General features: G+C 33.5%; 1 protein-coding gene across 1 annotated transcript in view; it reads left to right on the top strand.

The window, feature by feature from the left end:
- LOC109797750 (U5 small nuclear ribonucleoprotein helicase) overlaps window positions 1-15,893 on the top strand; it is a 38,034-nt gene extending 22,141 nt beyond the window's left edge. The window contains exons 34-49 of the mRNA XM_020357876.3: window positions 3,638-3,726; window positions 4,007-4,097; window positions 4,352-4,501; window positions 4,588-4,779; window positions 4,902-4,967; window positions 5,913-6,068; window positions 6,153-6,296; window positions 8,051-8,118; window positions 8,223-8,388; window positions 8,500-8,562; window positions 10,226-10,321; window positions 10,427-10,594; window positions 11,501-11,671; window positions 13,864-14,013; window positions 14,094-14,225; window positions 15,332-15,893. Of these exons, the coding sequence (XP_020213465.1) occupies window positions 3,638-3,726; window positions 4,007-4,097; window positions 4,352-4,501; window positions 4,588-4,779; window positions 4,902-4,967; window positions 5,913-6,068; window positions 6,153-6,296; window positions 8,051-8,118; window positions 8,223-8,388; window positions 8,500-8,562; window positions 10,226-10,321; window positions 10,427-10,594; window positions 11,501-11,671; window positions 13,864-14,013; window positions 14,094-14,225; window positions 15,332-15,412 (1,983 nt within the window). The 3' untranslated portion in view covers window positions 15,413-15,893. The remainder of the gene's footprint in view (window positions 1-3,637; window positions 3,727-4,006; window positions 4,098-4,351; window positions 4,502-4,587; window positions 4,780-4,901; window positions 4,968-5,912; window positions 6,069-6,152; window positions 6,297-8,050; window positions 8,119-8,222; window positions 8,389-8,499; window positions 8,563-10,225; window positions 10,322-10,426; window positions 10,595-11,500; window positions 11,672-13,863; window positions 14,014-14,093; window positions 14,226-15,331) is intronic.
- The last annotated feature ends 2,720 nt before the right edge of the window (window positions 15,894-18,613 follow it).

Below are 18,613 nucleotides of genomic sequence, written 5' to 3'. Positions count from 1 at the left end.
AATCTGAGTTTGTGTTGAATGTAGACTAAGTTGGTGTTGACAAAGGTGGATTATGAGCACAGATTAAAGAAGGAATTGTTGACACCGAAGTTGCAGGGTTGGTAACTTTTGACTTGATAGTAAAAAGATCATGGTAGGGAAATCTCATCTTATTAAAAACAACATCCTTGCTGATGTAAATTCGGCCAGATTTACTTAAACACTTATAACCTTTATGGCTAGGAGAATATCCCAAAAAGACACACTCCTCGGATCTGGGTTGAATTTTGTATTGATTATAAGGTCTAAGTATAGGAAAACAGGAACAGCCAAAAATCTTGAGAAATTGGTAATCAGGATTCTTATGGTAAATCATTTTGTAGGGTGATTGAAAACCAATTGAGGAAGATGGCAACCTATTGATTAGGTAAGTAGCAGTCAAGAACGCATATCCCAAAATTTTAATGGAAGTGAGGCATGATGTATCATAGCTAGTCCAAGTTCAACCACATGTCAATGTCTCCTCTCAACCATGCCATTTTGGTGATGAGCATACGGACATGTAAGTCTATGATCGATGCCTTGTTGTTGAAGGAAAGAGGCCATAGAGCGAAATTCACCACCACCATCAGTTTGGACAAATTTTAAAGGATATTGAAACTGTTTTTCCGCAAGAGCTTTAAAATTCAGAAAGTGAGAGAATACATCTAATTTCTTGTGAAGAAGGTAAATCCACATATAACGTGTACATGCATCAACACACGTTAAGAAGTAAGAATAACCACAACTAGATTCTAATGATGCAGGTCCCCAAACATCGAGAAAAACAAGTTCAAGCGGTTTAGAGTAAATTGTTGTTGAAGATTGAGATGGAATTCTATGAGATTTTGCAATACAACATGAGTCACAAAAGTAAGAAATTTTATTAACAGTAGGAACATGAATATTACAGGATTTTAAGGCCTTAGTTAGTGCATCATGATGGGGATGCCCTAACCGCAAGTGCCATTGTTTGTAAACAGTAGGAACAACATTTGTACATGTTTCAGTAAGAAAAATACAGGATTTAGGGAAACTGGAAACTGAATTTTCTGTAATATCATCTTTTAGTGATGCACTCTTTGCTAAAGATGGATGAAACCGATAAAGACCATCTTCACCAAGTTTTCCTTCAAGAAGAGTCTCGTTCAAATCCTGTGATTTGACAAAACAAGAGTGAGGATAGAATACAAAGTAGACATTGTTGTCTTTAGCAAACTTGGAAACACTAATAAGATTTTTGGTTAAATTGGGAACAAGGAGAAGATCTTTTAAAGACAGAACAGTAGAAGGACGAATGGGGGACCGAAACATATTAGGACCAATTGAGGTAATAGATGTACGTTGACCATTAGCCATAACAATATGCTCAGCTCCAATAAATTGAGCACTTTGAAGTAAATGCTGTGGATCGGGAGTGGCGTGGTGAGAAGCTCTTGAATCAGGAATCCATGCTGTGGCAGTGTTCAAGACCGGAACAATTCGCTGTGAAGAGGATGCAGAGCTCAGATGAGCTTGCTGAGTGGCAGATGGTGCTGCTTGGAGTGCAAAACCAGGTGGTGTGAAGCCAAAATTAGGTAAAGTCGACCCAAAGGAACCACTTAATGCATGAGTTGGCCATTATGGTGAGCCTGGGTGTCCAAAGACATTGGTTGATCCATGAAAAGGTAGAATTCCAGTATTAGGAAGGAAGCCAAAATTTTGAGAGCCATAGCCGGTTTGAGGTCCAAGACCAAGACCAAAATTCTGAGGACCATAACTAGTTTGAGATCCAAATCCAAGGGAAGTGTAGGGGGAGAAATTAGGACCAAAAGGTAATCCAAAACCACCAAACGATCGTTGATAGCATGTTGAAGCTTCATGTCCTCTTTTATGGCATATTTGACACTGAACTGATGATCCACGGTTTCGGCCACCACGTGAACCACCACGACCACATCCTCCATCACGGTTCTGACCAGAAAAACTTGCATTGTATCCACCCTGAGATTTGAAAGCAGAGTTCTGAAACATATTCGGCTGAGAATTTGGCATTTGTGACTGTTGAAATGCCAGATTCGCATTTGGAACTCCATTGGCAACTGAGGTAGTTTGAGCCAGATTTATTGTCAAAGGTTCTTGAATTACCGATGTTTTGGCTTGTTCCAACCGCGCTTCTTGAGCAAGAATCATAGTTTCAATTTCACCAGGGGAAAGAACTTCATCACGACTAACAAACGCTGTAATCGTGGAGATTAACAAATCATATTCAGGTGGAAGACCTCCAACAATGCATTCAACATGCTCTCTGGGTGAAATAGGGCTTCCAATTGAAGCTAGAATTTCAACTATAGTGCTGATTCGAAGGAGATATTCAGAACAAGTTCTGGTACCCTTCTTGATGGTGCGAAGTTCAAGCTGGAGCTGTGTGGCTTTGATTTTAGTAAGAGAGTGAAAATGTTGAAACACCATATCCCAAACTTGATATGAATGACGACAGGAAACCACTCGCGCTTGAATTGAGTCGGAGAGTGTAGTTAAGAGCCAAGAAAACAGAAGCGAGTCCTTGCGATCCCATGTGGTGTATTTTGGATTAACATTGTTTGCATCACGATCTTCACCGGTAAGGAATTTCATCGGAATCTTCGGATTGACAACAAACTCTCAAGGTCATGAGCACGAATTACAGCCGTGACCTGTTGCTGCCAGGTCATGAAGATTTTCTCATCAAGTTTACACGTGACACTTTGAGAGAAAGTGTTTGAGACAATTGAGGAAGCCTGATTGGAAGCGGAAGCCATTGAACAAAGAGAAACAAAAACAGAGAAGAACGCACAAGAATATTCAAGAGCTGAAAGACGAAGACAGAAAACAGCACAAGAAAAACGCTGCGCAAGAAGAGAACCTCGAACCAGAGCAAAAACAGCGAGCGACACAATCAGCCAAACGCAATGCAACCAACCAAAAACCGAACGCAATCAGCGATAGCGAAACAGCGAAACGCAGCGAACAAGCGTCAGTGAAGCAATGACGAACAAAAAAGGAGACGAAAATCACGCAAACACACCAAGATTTGCGATTCGAACCGAAGAACAGGTGCGACACAACCAACCGCAGCCAAAAAGCAATGCAGAAATTGTCGTTCACGAGGAACACTCAAGAACAACATAGACAATCAGAAGATCGAAGACGAAAAGGGGAAAAGAAGAAGTAGTTCCCGGACCCTAGCTCACGATGATACCATATGAGAGAGAGAGATTTAGAGAATTTAGTAAAATTGTATTATTGATGAAAATGAAAGATATCGTTCAAGGACTACAACAAACATATATATAGACATAACAAACTTCTAACTACTATAACTGCTAACTATCTTAAATACACTTAATAAAGGTATTTATTATTCTATTCTCTAATATTAGTTGACGCTGTGTCTTTCTTGTGCGCTGTTGGTTGTGTTTTTTGGTTTCTTTAAGGAGGGTATCTCATTTCTGTTCTTGTACCCATTTATCTCTAATATTTCTTTTTAACTGAAAGCTATGATTTACAGCTGTTAACTTTCTGTGCATGCATATTATGACTGTTTTTGTGCTATATATATGCTCTCTGAATGCTCAATTGAGGAAATTTCTGTTTCTAGGTTATTGTTTCTAGGATGAGATACATATCATCCCAAACAGAGCGTGCAGTACGGTTTGTAGGCCTTTCTACAGCACTGGCTAATGCTGGGTATGTTTACTTTCTCTCCACCCTTCTGTAAATACAAGTTCAATTGTTTTTTAATAAATAATTTCTATCTTCCACTTTCTTAATTTCTTATCCACTCTACTAATTTTTGTCTATCATCTCGTTGCGCCACACTCTCCAGCTTCTTTAAAGTTATTTTATATATGCACGCTCATTGACTTCTTGTGAATGATCGAGTATGTGTGCATGTAGTGAGAGGTAAAGCCCAGGAAACGAATTGTTCAATTAACTTATATTTCCTTATTTTACCCTCTATATGTAGTGATCTAGCTGATTGGTTAGGCGTTGAGGAGATTGGGCTCTTCAATTTCAAGCCAAGTGTGAGGCCTGTACCACTTGAAGTTCATATTCAGGCAAGTGGGTCTGGTTTTTCACATAGATTATGCCTTAACATGTCCATGTCTTTATCTATTATATAATGAGGGTGTGATTGATAGGAGTAAGAGTGGTGGTGGTAATGGAAGAATGAAAATTTGGTACGCATATAAATTTTTTTCACATTTATTCTCCACCTGTTTACTCCTAATCTCCTATTAAGCAAACCCCAAGTGTTGCATACTCAATAAGATTTTTACAAACATGTTAACATTACTTGGTTTTCTTATAGGGTTATCCTGGAAAGTATTACTGCCCAAGGATGAACAGTATGAACAAACCAGCATATGCTGCAATATGCACACATTCACCTGCAAAACCTGTTCTTATATTTGTCTCATCACGACGCCAGACAAGACTTACTGCACTTGACCTAATTCAGGTGCAGAGCCAATCTCTTGTGAGAAATAGTATTTATTCCATTGTGGTTTGCTGTTATTAATCTTTCTTTCTTCTCTGTGAACGAAGTTTGCTGCTTCAGATGAACAATCGAGACAATTCCTTAATTTACCAGAAGAAGCCCTGCAGATGGTTCTGTCTCAAGTCTCTGACCAAAACTTGAGGCATACTTTACAATTTGGCATTGGATTACATCATGCAGGCCTGAATGACAAAGACAGATCTCTGGTTGAGGAACTTTTTGCAAACAACAAGATTCAGGCATACATTTATTACCTTAAAACTTGAAAATGGCCTTTTTCTTTCTCTTAAACAAAAAGAAATTGAAAATTACATTTGTTTTGGTTTGACCTTAACTGGTTAGTTGAATAATATCAATGCAGATATTGGTTTGTACCAGCACATTAGCTTGGGGTGTGAATCTTCCAGCTCATCTAGTAATTATCAAGGTGATGTAGTTGTAGAGGTTTCTTCCTTTTTTACAATTTGTTGGCTATTATTTTGAATGGTCTTTTCCTGTATCAGTCCTGTTTGGTTTTTATTTATTGGTTTGTTGACTACTCACCATTCGTGAGATGTTCTAGCTGCTGTTACTTTGCTTTGAAATAGAGTTATTATTGGATTTTACTTGGATAAGGTTTTCTTTACTAAAAACCTTTCCCTTGGGTGCTTGTTCAGCATAGATTAAACTCAAATCCAAAGTCACTTCCAAGTGAAAGACTAATATAATTCTATTGAATTAAAACATTAAGAAGTTTTCATTTCTGATGTGCAATTGCTGGGCAGTGTTGCTGCAATATTGTTAAGAATGGGCAATTAGTGCCCTTTCTCAGTAGCCTTTTACACCTCTAATGTGTTAATATTATTTTACTTTTGTTAATATGAAAACCAAATTTATTACATTTTACGTTTTACCTGTGTGGGATGACTAGTTGAAGCAAGCTACATCTTTCAAGCATAGATTGTTTTTATCCTGGGTAAACCTCGTGGGTGGGTACTGTTTTGCTCTCGGCTTGAATGGAGTCCTGATCCCATATTTGGTTGTCTTGCTGGGTAAACCTTGTGGGGGTAGGGGGATATTGTTTTGTTCTTTGTTTGAAGGGAATTGTGATCTCATAGTGGGTTGTCTTGCTAACCCACGACCTGGGCCCATGACTCCATCTCCTTTTATGTGAAATACAACCTAAATTCTACAAAATGAGCAGTGAACCAAAACCACCAGGTAGGAATACAATATTTTGTCAACTTTCCTTGTTTCCCCATTAAATACTAACAACTCAGGAAAAAGAGCTATCTTAATTAGGTGGACAGGAAAATGGGACAAAAGATTTGAATCTCAATTGGTGTTACCATCTTCCACTTTTTATATTAATAATACTTTGTATCTTTTGCAGGGGACAGAATACTATGATGGAAAAGCAAAGAGGTATGTTGATTTTCCAATCACAGATATTTTGCAAATGATGGGTCGTGCTGGACGGCCACAATTTGATCAACATGGGAAAGCAGTGATTCTTGTTCATGAACCCAAGAAGAGCTTCTACAAAAAGGTCAAAATTGAGATTGATGATTATATTTATCTTGGTTGGTTAGTCTACTGTGCTGAGAATACTGTTTTCTCTATTATGTTGCAGTTTTTGTATGAACCCTTCCCTGTTGAAAGTAGTTTGAGGGAGCATTTACATGATCACATAAATGCTGAAATTATTTCTGGAACAATTTGCCATAAACAAGATGCAGTGCATTATCTTACATGGACTTACTTATTTCGTAGACTGGTAAGTATGGTTTGTTGCTTCACTAGTACTAAAAAGGAAATAGGCAAAAGTAAAATGTGTTCATATGCTTGTGTGAAATCAGTTATGGAGTCGTTTCCCTTATTAAAAAGCCATATTTGGATACATCAATTCCATTTAGTATTAGTGTATTACAGATATTAACTTCTGATACCATCCTCTTCCATCATAAAAAATAAAAGTTGTTTTCTATACCTGTTACCACAGCTGAAGTTGTTGGATGAAGGTAGATTAATGCTTCTGTATCTAAATTGTGTAAAGGTGGAGGAATGACTGTTGTTAGAGGTGTTATGAAAGTATAAACCATTCATTTGCCTTCACTTAATATCTTAACTTTTGGAACAATTGATGCATGACAACTGTAAGATTATAAATCAGTTTCATTATCCTGTTTGGGAATATATAGGAATGAAAACAAGAACAACTCGCAACCTAAAATCCTTCAAAATAAACATTTTAAAACTGGAGAGAAAGTTGAGAAAATCAAAATATTTAGTATTGTATTATACACTACCTATTTGTCCTTAAGATACCGGGAGAACAAAAATTCTTAAACTAGTTACGGGTAGATAATTGATATATAATTTTAAAAATTACTCTTCTTTATCATTATTCCCCATCTCTTTTCTCATTCTTTCCCCATTCTGTTTTGTTCCTAAAGGCATAACCTAATTCTGCAATTAAAAATGGAAAATTACAAAAAACAAAAATCTTAGTAAAATGTTCCTAATTAGGAACTGTTAACCATTGAATTGGTTAAAATAATGATGTTTAAAAAGTGGATTTAATTAACTTCTTGAAGGGTTAACTTTTCCTCAACTATATATGGTCTTATATATATATATATGGAGGGATTCGCTTACTCCAACAGTAAGTCTATCTATACTTACTCCACTCAATAACTCATTCTACATCAAATTTTAACGATCCAACTGTTGAATTAAATGTTTTTAATGCATAGATCAAGTTTGCAAATTAAAAAAAAAAAATTAAAAATTATTTGATACTTCATTTCAACAATCCAAATTGACAGATAATCATAAAAATATTTTATGTGTTGATTTAAATTAATGAAATGGAGTATCAAATAGTTTTCAAATTTTTTAAAATTTGCAGACTTGATTTATGTATTAAGCACTTTTATTTCAAGGATTGGATCATTAAAATTTGATATAAAATGAGTTATTGAGTGAAGTAAGTCTAGGTAAACTTAGTCTTGGAGCAAGTGTGTGTGTGTATATAATATATATATATACACTTAGATTTACTTTACTAAATAACTCAAGTTTTACATCAAATTTTAACGATCCAACCATTGAATTAAAAGTTTTTAGTACATCGATCAAGTTTGCAAATTTGAAAACTATTTGATATTCTATTTCATTAATTCAAATCGACGGATAATCATTAAAATATTTTATACTTTGATTTAAATTATTGAAAGAGGGTATCAAATAGTTTTCAAATTTTTTAAAAATTTGCAAACTTAATCTATGTATTAAAAACTTTTAATTTAACGGTTGCATCGTTAAAATTTGATTTAGAACATGAGTTATTAGGTGGGATAAGTCTAAGTAAACTTACTGTTGAAGTAAGTGGATCCCTTCTTATATATATATATATATATAATTTCCAACAAAAAGTTTTCTAGGAATTTTAATAGTGAGCAAGAATTTTATTTGTATTTGTAGATTCACCAATTGTTTTATGATGATTAACAGCCTTATTTTTGACAGATGGTTAATCCGGCTTACTATGGATTAGAGAATGCTGATTCCGAATTTCTAAATTCATATTTGTCTAGGTAATGGAATGGAATGAAATACCAAATATTTCTTATGCCCATGTTATGATAATGTTGTCACTGGTTTTAAAAATGGTATTTAGGCTGACAGTTTTTTTTGGCAGCCTAGTGCAGAACACATTTGAGGATTTGGAAGACAGTGGATGCATAAAGATGGATGAAGACAAGGTGGAGGCTATGATGTTGGGTTCAATTGCATCTCAGTATTACCTCAGCTACATGACTGTATCAATGTTTGGTTCAAACATAGGTCCAGATACATCACTTGAAGTAAGACTTACAATTTTAACTTTTCCTGTCTTTAGGACATCTTCATTGTTTGAATTATCATTTCTTTCAATACCCTAAACCCTAAACTCATTACGCAGAGTTTTTGTGCAGGTGTTTTTGCATATCTTATCTGCTGCTTCTGAATTTGATGAACTACCTGTGCGTCATAATGAGGTAATTATTTTTATCACTGAAAAAAGTACTTTTTAAGATAACAAATACAAATGAATATTTAAGTTGGAACTTTAGAATTTGGTGCATGTGAAATGCAGAGTAAACCTTAAAGTGTAAACTGTATAGTTGATAACTGATAAGAAAAATTCAATGCGTTAATTTTTATATATTACAAGCTGAGTATTTGGATTCTTTGGAATGTAGGGTGTACTTTCAAGCACAAAGAATGGAGTTGATAACCATTAATGAAATATTCAGAAGTTTAGATTTTTATAAATATGAGAAGAGGGGTATCAAACCATGGATATTATCATGTCATTTGAATTATGCTATCATAGTTTATCTTTAGGATTTAGTTTAGCATTATGTTATTTGAATTTTGTTATCATAGCTTATCTTTCAGTTTTATCTACTTTTGTCTATTTTAGGGAGTTAGTTGAGGAGATGATAATAAATATAGAGTAGTTAGAGAGACAGAGATAGTTTTGGTGAATTTCTATTGAATTGTATTTGGAGCTTGTGCTCTGGGAGAGGGAGGCAATAGATTAATCTGTCAATCTCTTTTTTCTATTTGAAATAATATACCTAACCATTCTTGGGTTTCCATCAGAAACCAATCCATTGATTTTCTCATCATTCATTATCACTTGTATTTTAATCTCTAAAGTCAACCATACACAATAGTTACCAGATTTGTGCCTATCCCACTTGTCTGTTGATCTAACTTGTGCATAGCATATCACTGCACTTTTGCTATATAGATCACTGAGGTATAAAACAGAAAATTGGTTTGCATAGTTGAAATGAACAAAAGCCAATGAAGAAGAAAGCAGATAACACAAGGAATAAGTAGTAGCTTTTGCAAAGATGGGATTCTATAACTGTCAGGCAAGGACCTGGTGGAGAGAAAATAATCTAAGCTTTGTCAAATACCTCATTTCAACTTTTGGTTAAAAAAGGTCTTAATGAAATGCATAGTTTCAGCTAATGATTGAAAATTTTATACAAAAAAAATCTTAATGAAACTAATGGTTTCAATTTGTAGTTTAAAATTCTCTCAATAAATAAATAAATAACCGCTGGCTTAAAAAACTGGAAAGTAATTTTGGAAAAAAGAATTTAATATGAACTATTTTAAAAAACCTGTAATTCTGTGTAGCCAATTGAAGCATACCAAATTCTTAGGAGGTTCTCAACTCTGACTGGTTGTAGGTTAGGCTCTCCTTGGCACTTTAACAAAGTCAAAAAGTAAATGTAAGCCCTTTACAGGTGGTCGTTGAGCTTGAAGGTTTTTCCTGCCTTTGGTTGGTGTACCATCCCTACATCCTAAAATTTTATCTACAAAAAAACTGAAGCATACCAAAGAAGCTTGCCCGTGATGTATGGTTGTTGGAAAATCACCTTAATTGTAGTCAGCCCTTGCCTACCTTAGTTACATCCCCTTTCCCATACCATGCACCAGAACAACTCATGTTACTGATAAATACTTGCATTTGATGCAAAGTTAAGTCCTAATTTTATAAACATGAACTATTGCCCTGTCTGTAATAATGTTATTATTCCTACCTTTTATGATATGTCAAATTTGGTCTTTCCTTGATCCAAAATCAAATTAGTCCATCATAGTAGAAGACCATATATTATTCTTTTTTTTTTTTTGTAGGAAAAATACAATGAAGCACTGTCTGAGAAAGTTAAATATCCAGTGGATAAGAACCGTCTGGATGACCCTCACATCAAAGCAATTCTTCTATTTGAGGTCAGTCATGTCAATAACCATGAATTTAGCATGGTAAAATTTCTCTTTCAATTTTGTTTTTTTCTTTTTTGTTTATTTTTGTGATCATATGTGTTTTGGACACAGGCTCATTTTTCTCAACTGGAGTTACCAATTAGTGACTATGTCACAGACTTGAAATCAGTATTAGATCAGAGTATACGCATAATTCAGGCCATGATTGATATATGTGCAAATAGTGGTTGGCTTTCAAGCTCAATTACTTGTATGCGTCTTCTGCAAATGGTCATGCAGGTATTCATTCTGTTTTGTTCTGCTGATGATCTGTTATCTTTCTTGGCAGTTGCATAGTTTTACTTGCAACTTGCAAAGTGCAATTTGATTCTGATTATTTTACACTGTAAAAAAAGCTTTAAGCTTTTTCTTGAACTTTTGATCATAAGCTTTTTTTAAAGCTTTAATAAGCCAATCTGAGGCCCAAATATGCACTAAATGTAAAGCTTCATTCTTGATTTATAGACATCGAACAATGAATGCTACTTAACTGCCCCGCTTAGAACTTTTGTACCATATCATGTGTGCATTTCAGATTGTCCAAAGGTTTGGATGCACAAATCATTTCTGTCCCTAGAAAAGAGGTTCATGATAAATCTTACGATTTTATAGCATCTCTAAGCAACAGATAGTTTCCATGTTGCTTTGCCTGGTTGATGGAAAGGCTGATGTGTGCTCACTTTTCATGCCCTTTCAATGATTTTGATTTATAATGTAATTTGTATCACATGATCCATATATCATATAATTTTAAAGTTACTGATTATTTCCTTGCCGCTTTACTTAGAACTAAGTGCAGCATACTTTTTTCATGATTTAGATTGGGATGGAAACTGATGGTTAGGGGCAGTTATGACAGTTACAGCCCTAACTATCAGTTCCCATCAGATTGTAACTTGTATCAATTAAGTGAAGTTACTGTATGCAGTCATCGTTTTATCTAAAAAATATCCTTTCTTTCCTTTGATTCAACTACATATATTTCAGAACATAACTTTGAACGTAATGTCAGATCTGACGGTGAAAGGACAAACTATGATTTCACTAAAATTGTGCATATATTTGCTCCTTAAAGGACATTTACACTTCTTGATCCAGAATATCCTATACAATTCACTCCTCTGAAATCTTGTGACCTGGTTTTAGGGTTTGTGGTTCGACAAGGACTCTTCCTTATGGATGCTGCCATGCATGAATACAGATCTGATAAGTTCACTTAGCAAAAGGGGAATTTTCAATGTACAGGAATTACTAGACATTCCCAAAGCAGCATTGCAGACTATAACTGCAAATTTTCCATCTTCAAGATTGTATCAGGTAAAGAGTCCTAATTACATTTTCTTGCTTTTGTGCTTGTCCTAGATTTTTTTATTTTGCTTAATTGTATTTTTAGTCCCCATATTTTGGTTTATGTTCAATTTTATCCCTCTAGTTATAATTGCTCCCATTTTTGTCCTTGTATTTTTTTATTTGTTAGATACATGCCCCTTATCCATCTAATAGTTAACAGGAATATAATGGAGGTTTGGCATGATTTTGATTTGTATAGATTGACTATGGATAAAATATATAAAGTATTTTAAACAATAAAAACTAAAATGGTTTTTATTTGGAATGATGCTAAAGAGGGGAGTGAAGCCATTTTTTGCTTGGTCAATTTATACAAATCTATGTCATGTCACACATATATCACATAATTAAAGATAATTTGGAATGAGAAACTTAATTTTAACAATTGGGAAACTGTGAGGATTAGATGTGAGTAATTAAAACTAAGGTAAGGGCACAAATCACATATAAACTATAGAGTATGAAGACAAAAAGTTAAATTAAGATTTTTAAAATGTATTTTTTTTTTTCTTTCGAATGTAAAACATTTTTTGTGTTGGAAGTGCAATTAAAGTCCCATATTATTTGGAAAGGTGGAGAAACAAGGGTTTATAAAGCACATCTTCATTGGTATGAGACCTTTTGGGAGATGACCAAAAGCAAAACTACGAAAGTTAGGTTCAAAGTGGACAATATCATATCAATGTATACATGTGCTTGGGAAATCCCCATTGGTGCACCCTAACAAGTGACGTTTGTGGGGATATGTCAATGTCAATCCTGGTGCACGACAAGGAGCAGCGACAAGGCCGATGGCAGTCAGCTTGAACAAGTATGATGGAATTGGTGGATTCTTGATAGTTGGGCCATATATGGAAGTGGAGGTCTTCCTGATAATATGGAGGTCAACAGCATGTCCCGTTTCCATGAACTAATGGTGGAATAGCGGGGATGCGGTCTATTCGTTGAAGGGGAGGTTAAATTATGGTCCTTTATTTGAGGGAGGATTCTTGGAAGTGCAATCAAAGTCCCAAATCATTTGAAAAGGAGGAAAACCATGGGTTTATAAAGTACACACATGTTTCATTGGTATGAGGCATTTTAGGAGATGACCAAAAACAAAATCATGAAGGTTTTAGGCCTAAAGTGGATAATATCATATCAATGTGGACATGTGTGTGAGGAACTCCCCTTGGTGTAACCTAACATTTTTGGGTGAGGAATAGGTGGATTCAAAGAAAGATGGATGAGCATTTTTTTTTTTCCCATATGGATAATATTGCAAACCATGGGTTGTTTAATTAGCATAAAACTGCACCAGTTCATTTTTGTTCTCTGTTGTTGTCTTTCAATACTGGTGTATTTATTTAGCTTAAAACTGTCTTTGATTATTAATTATCAAAATGTAATTTTGGGTATTTTTTTGAGCATTTGTATTTATATAGTATAAATTATTTAATTTTTGTACAATTTTTTTAATATAGAAGCCATTCTGCTAGAGCAGTTTTGGGGTCAGCTGCCTTGTGCCATTATTTAGGAATGATGAATATGAATTGGTGCACCATATCAATTTTGCAATAACATTGTTATTAACTTATTTGCAAAGTATAGTTGATTATTAGCTGTTGGTTTACAAAAACTATGGAGTTTACCCTGGTAAGATCTTGCATAGGCCCAAATATTCCCATTAGCTACTTTTGTGGTTGAGTTGGGCAAAACCCATTTCAATATTGTATCAGAACCTATCCAGGCTTAATGTTGGGTGACTTGGGTCACCTGTAGATGTGGCACGAGGGGAGTGTGTTAAGATGTCCCACATTGACTAAAACTATGGTTAGAATACTCCATTGTAAGACTTGGCCAATCCTCCCGCTTGAACCAGTTTTAGGGTCGAGTTAGGTCATGTCCATTTCTAATATAGCCATGTTAGCTCGCTCTCCTCAAAATCAGGCTATAATGATTGTTATTCACTACATCATAGGTGGTCTTGTAGTAAATTCCAGTTATTTTTCTTTGAAAAATCTTTATGTTAGGTTATGTCCACATTTCGAAGTCAATTTATAGGATGTTATAATTAATTCCTGCTTACAAATGTTATATTTTCACAATAATACTTTTACCTGGCTGTGGCGTATCACCTATTTCTGTTTATATATGTTGTTTCTCTTTTTTTGGACCAGGATCTACAGCATTTCCCTAATGTTAAAATGAAACTAAAAGTTCAGAGGAGGGACACTGATGGTGAGAAGTCCCACACATTACATATCAGATTAGAGAAGACCAATTCTAGACGACATTCTTCTAGAGCATTTGTACCTCGCTTTCCAAAGGTATTTTTTTCTTTAAAAAAATATGATCTGTTATGATTTTGTGTGTAAATATTATTTACTTTTTCTTGAATTGACTACAGATAAAAGAGGAACAATGGTGGTTGGTTCTTGGTAATACCTCTACGTCTGAGCTATATGCTTTGAAAAGAGTTTCTTTTTCAGATCACTTATTTACCTCAATGAAATTGCCTCCAACTCCAGAGAATCTTCAGGTAAATGATTTCTCTCCATCCAAACTGTGGTTCACTTTAAGCTCATGTACTCGGTGTAAATAATACGGACTGTACACAATTTCTCCCATATATGTTTACACAGGGTTGAAATGAAGTGTTCACCATTTACTTTCCATCAATTGGGCCCTTTAATATATAAAATGGGCATCAAGATAATTAAGGGATAATATTAGAAGCTCAAGCGTAATAGTTTTCAACCATAACTTTTCCATTTCTACCTAGATCAGACAACTTAAAACTAAAACATTTGCTCCACTCCCTATTTTTCAACTGTTCATTTTCAAGATCTTACCAAGAACATCTTAAAGATTGGCGGGGAAGTGCCAGTAACTTTGTTGCTCATGCCCTAGTAATTTGACCAAGATAGCCCCGTGCTTACAAAATATAAAGATTTTAATTCAGCTTCTATTTAATGATTGTCAACAATATCTACTTTGATTTGTTATTTCAACATTTGTTCCCACAATAATATAAACAAGACTAATAAGAAAGGAAAAGGATTACATGACTTACATAACTTAGGCTTCCCTGTGCTTGTGTATATGTAACCAATTGTTCTTCAAATACAATAGAATGGAGGACACTAACTCTAGAACATGAAAAGCTTTTGGCACTAACAGAAGAAGCCTGATTTTACAAAATTGGCCTTGAAAGTCCAAACTGAGCTTTCGTGCCTGCTCTCTTTTCTATTCCCTATTTGAGACCTCTCCTTCTATTCCCTATTCGTGAATTTCCTTCTGATATAAATGATTAGGCGTGGATGGATCTCCTTATTTATATTTTTCAATTGAGAAAGATTTTTTTTTTTTTGGTGGAAAATTTAGATTTTAGAGACATACAAGAGTGTATGCATCCCCAAATAATGCATATGGTATTAGTGTCCACTGCATAAGTAGATATTGTTTCTCTTAAGCTTGTAGCATATCTGAAGCATGGATGAATAATGTGATTATCTTAAAAAGCAAATATTCGTTTCAATAGATTTGTTGACAGCTATTTATTTGATAATTGACTTTATATTGTCAGGTATATTTCCGTTGTTACTGAATATCTTTTGTTCGGTTTTTGCTAATATTGTCTTCCAGGGCATAAAGCTGATTTTAGTCTCCGATTGTTACATTGGATTTGAACAAGAACACTCCGTTGAAGAGCTTGTTGTATGTTAAGTAGTGGAGCCATCATTGGTCAGTGCTATTGTACATGTTCTGTCCAAGTATACTTTTTCTTTGTTGATGTGGTAGTGGGGTGGTTGCCCTAGTTTTACAAAAGAATTGTTTTTGTAATTTGAGTAGCTATTTGGCTTCCAATAGGATTTGCAATCTCTTGCATTTGCCTGTGCCATAGGTAATCATCACGGTCCTGTTTATAGATTTTTTTTTTAATTTATTTTACTAGTGATGTCACCATTTGTAAGGGACTATGGTGACTGGCCTTGGCCTTGGATATATTCAAAGCATTCGTAAATATAGTGCATGGATCGAAAGATTAGTCGACGTATGTAAATTTGTAGAATGCTTACCTGGCTCACTGGCTTCAAAAGCTAAAGAATTAGACATACTGCGTTATAGTTCTTCAATTAGAGAAATGTACGAATAGAACAAGCCTCAAGTTGCAGCAAGCATTACTATATGAATTATCCATAAACCCCCTCTTGATTTTCAGTGCTTGAACGGAATCCCAAATCCAAAAGTATTAGAAAGATAAGAACTTAATTAGAGAAATTCAAAGGTGCTCCGTACTTAACAACTGATTTAATTTCAAATTTATCAATAAATATTGTTTTTCTAATGTATTTTGCAGTTTGCATATTTTATTATTATTATTATTGAACTGTGTGATGCAGTATACAATAACTTCTAAATTAGTAGATTATAGAAGGGTAGTCAAGAAACATCACATAAAAGACGGAGAGTCAAACTTTTCAAAGGGTAAATTAACATACAATTTTTTTTACCAACCAGAATATAAATACGTGTAATGAACATATATGTGAGCAGAAATCAACAGCGAATGAAAATAAATGTAACTTGTAATCAGAATATATTTTTGCTTAACTGTGTTTAGTTCCATGGATATAGTTAAGTTTAATTTAATTCTGATTTTTTTTAATTTTAGCTTTTATAAATTTATTTGTATTTATATTTAAATTTATTAAAATAATCTGGTTGCTACTTATTAATATGTGATGTATATTTGATCATGTTAGTTGCAACTAGTATTTTAGTCTACGCATTATTATATAATTAAATTTTATAATAAATTATATATAATATAAATAAGTATTATATTTGAATATATAAATTATATTTAAAATTAGTATATATGAATATTTTAAAACAAATTATGTTTTCGATTTATGATAAATAATTTATATTGTAATAAGAAATTATTTTTATTTATTGATGATTTATTTTAAAATATTAATAGTTAATTTATAAATAATTATCATAAATAAATTTTAATTAGATAAAAGTTTAAAAATAAATTACAAATGTTTTGTTGAAAAAAAGTTCCTAAAAATACATCCGTTCAAGATAGAAGTCTATTTAATATATAAGACTTAATTACTATACATAAATAATTTTAAATATATAAATTATATTTTTGATTTAGTATAAATAATTTGTATTGTAAAAATTTTACTTATTGATAATTTATTTTAAAATATTAATATTTAAATAAAAAATAATTATAATAAATAAAGTTTAAATTAAATATAAAAAAATTTACAAATTCTCTCGTTAAAAAAATACTTCTAAAAAATATTCTCATACGAGATAGAAGTTCATATTTAATATATAGAAATTGATTTATAATAACTTATATGCAGAAATCATTGATTAGTAAGTAAAAATAAACATTATTTAAAAAAATTATGAGCATTAAAGTAACAATAAAAATTCGAGGACAAACTAAATTTAGTCACAATATATAAAGATTCAAAATTTATTTTTATCCTGTTTTTATATATTTCACGAAAGGGCTCTTTTAATCAATATATTCTAATTTGATATATCAATGTCGAATTATTTAAAACAAATGGAGGACAAACTAAATTTAATCATAATTTATACAATTAAAATTTTTATATTTTTGGCATGAAAGAAAAACTTTTCTTTTTCTATTTCACGAAAAGGGCTCTTTTAATAAGTTAACTTGATATATGCATTTTTTTTATATAGAATTTCACATTCCTAACTATGTTAGATGCTAAAAATAACTTATATTATTTATGTTATTTTCTATTATTAAATCAATTACGGATAGTTGAGATAATTGGTAGACATGACAATCTAACTTGTCTCCGTGGGTACCCGCCCGAACCCGCCCCGATTTGGATGGGAAAACCCGTGCTTATCAGGTTCATGTTCGAGTTTTTCTCAATTGATAAAATTGGGAGGGGGGCAGGGACGGGGATGTTAATACCCACGCCCTGCCCCCAACCCCGTAGCCGCCCCGCTTAATAATATAATTAAAAAGTTATATATATATATATATATAAACCAAAATTAGAAATATTTATATGTAAAAATTTGTATTATTTTACTTTTTTTAAAAAAAAATTGTTCATATTTATTTATAAATAAAAAAAAAGAGAAAAAAAAAATAGGAGCGGGGGCAGGGACGAGAAACGTAAAATCCGCCCCTGCCCCGACCCGTTGACATGCCTAATAATTGGAGGTTGATTCACGATACATATGCAATAATTAAATTTCTTTTTACTAGATCAAATTTCAATCATTTTGTTTTTGTCGAGAATTCTCAAAATGGCATTAGAGTGAGAATTCTTGCTTTGCTTCCGTATGAGATCAATTACTTTAGGACGACAATTATGACAAGTGACTAGTATTAGACGATAGAGAATTAAATGACTCATGAGTAGGCATGGCAACGGGATGGGGTAGATTTAAACCGCCCCCGCCCCCGCCCCCAATACCCGCTAGGCTAAAATCTAGATACCCATCCTCGTTCCTGACGGGGTTCGGGTTTCCCCTCTGCCCCCACCCCTGCTCCTACCTTTTTTTTCTTTTTTATTTTAAATAAATATGAACAAATTTAAAAAAAAAAATAAGAAGAATAGTAAAAAAAAATACAAATTTTTACATATAAATATTTCTAATTTTGGTTTATATATACATATCAAAATAATTTTTTAATTATATTATTAAGCAGGGCAGTAGCGGAGGCGTGTATTAACACCCCCATCCCCGCCCTCGTCGTCGATTTTATCAATCGAGAAAAATCTGAACCCGAACCTGATAAACACGGGTTTTCCCTGTCGAAATCGGGACGGGTACCCATGGAAGTGGGTAGATTGCCATGCCTACTCATGAGCAACGCATCATAATTTACGGTTCAATAGAAAC

Source organism: Cajanus cajan, chromosome 6 (genome assembly GCF_000230855.2).
Source record: "Cajanus cajan strain Asha chromosome 6, NIPB_CcT2T_4, whole genome shotgun sequence".
Lineage (NCBI taxonomy): Eukaryota > Viridiplantae > Streptophyta > Magnoliopsida > Fabales > Fabaceae > Cajanus > Cajanus cajan.
This window is presented reverse-complemented; position numbering and strand designations above follow the sequence as displayed.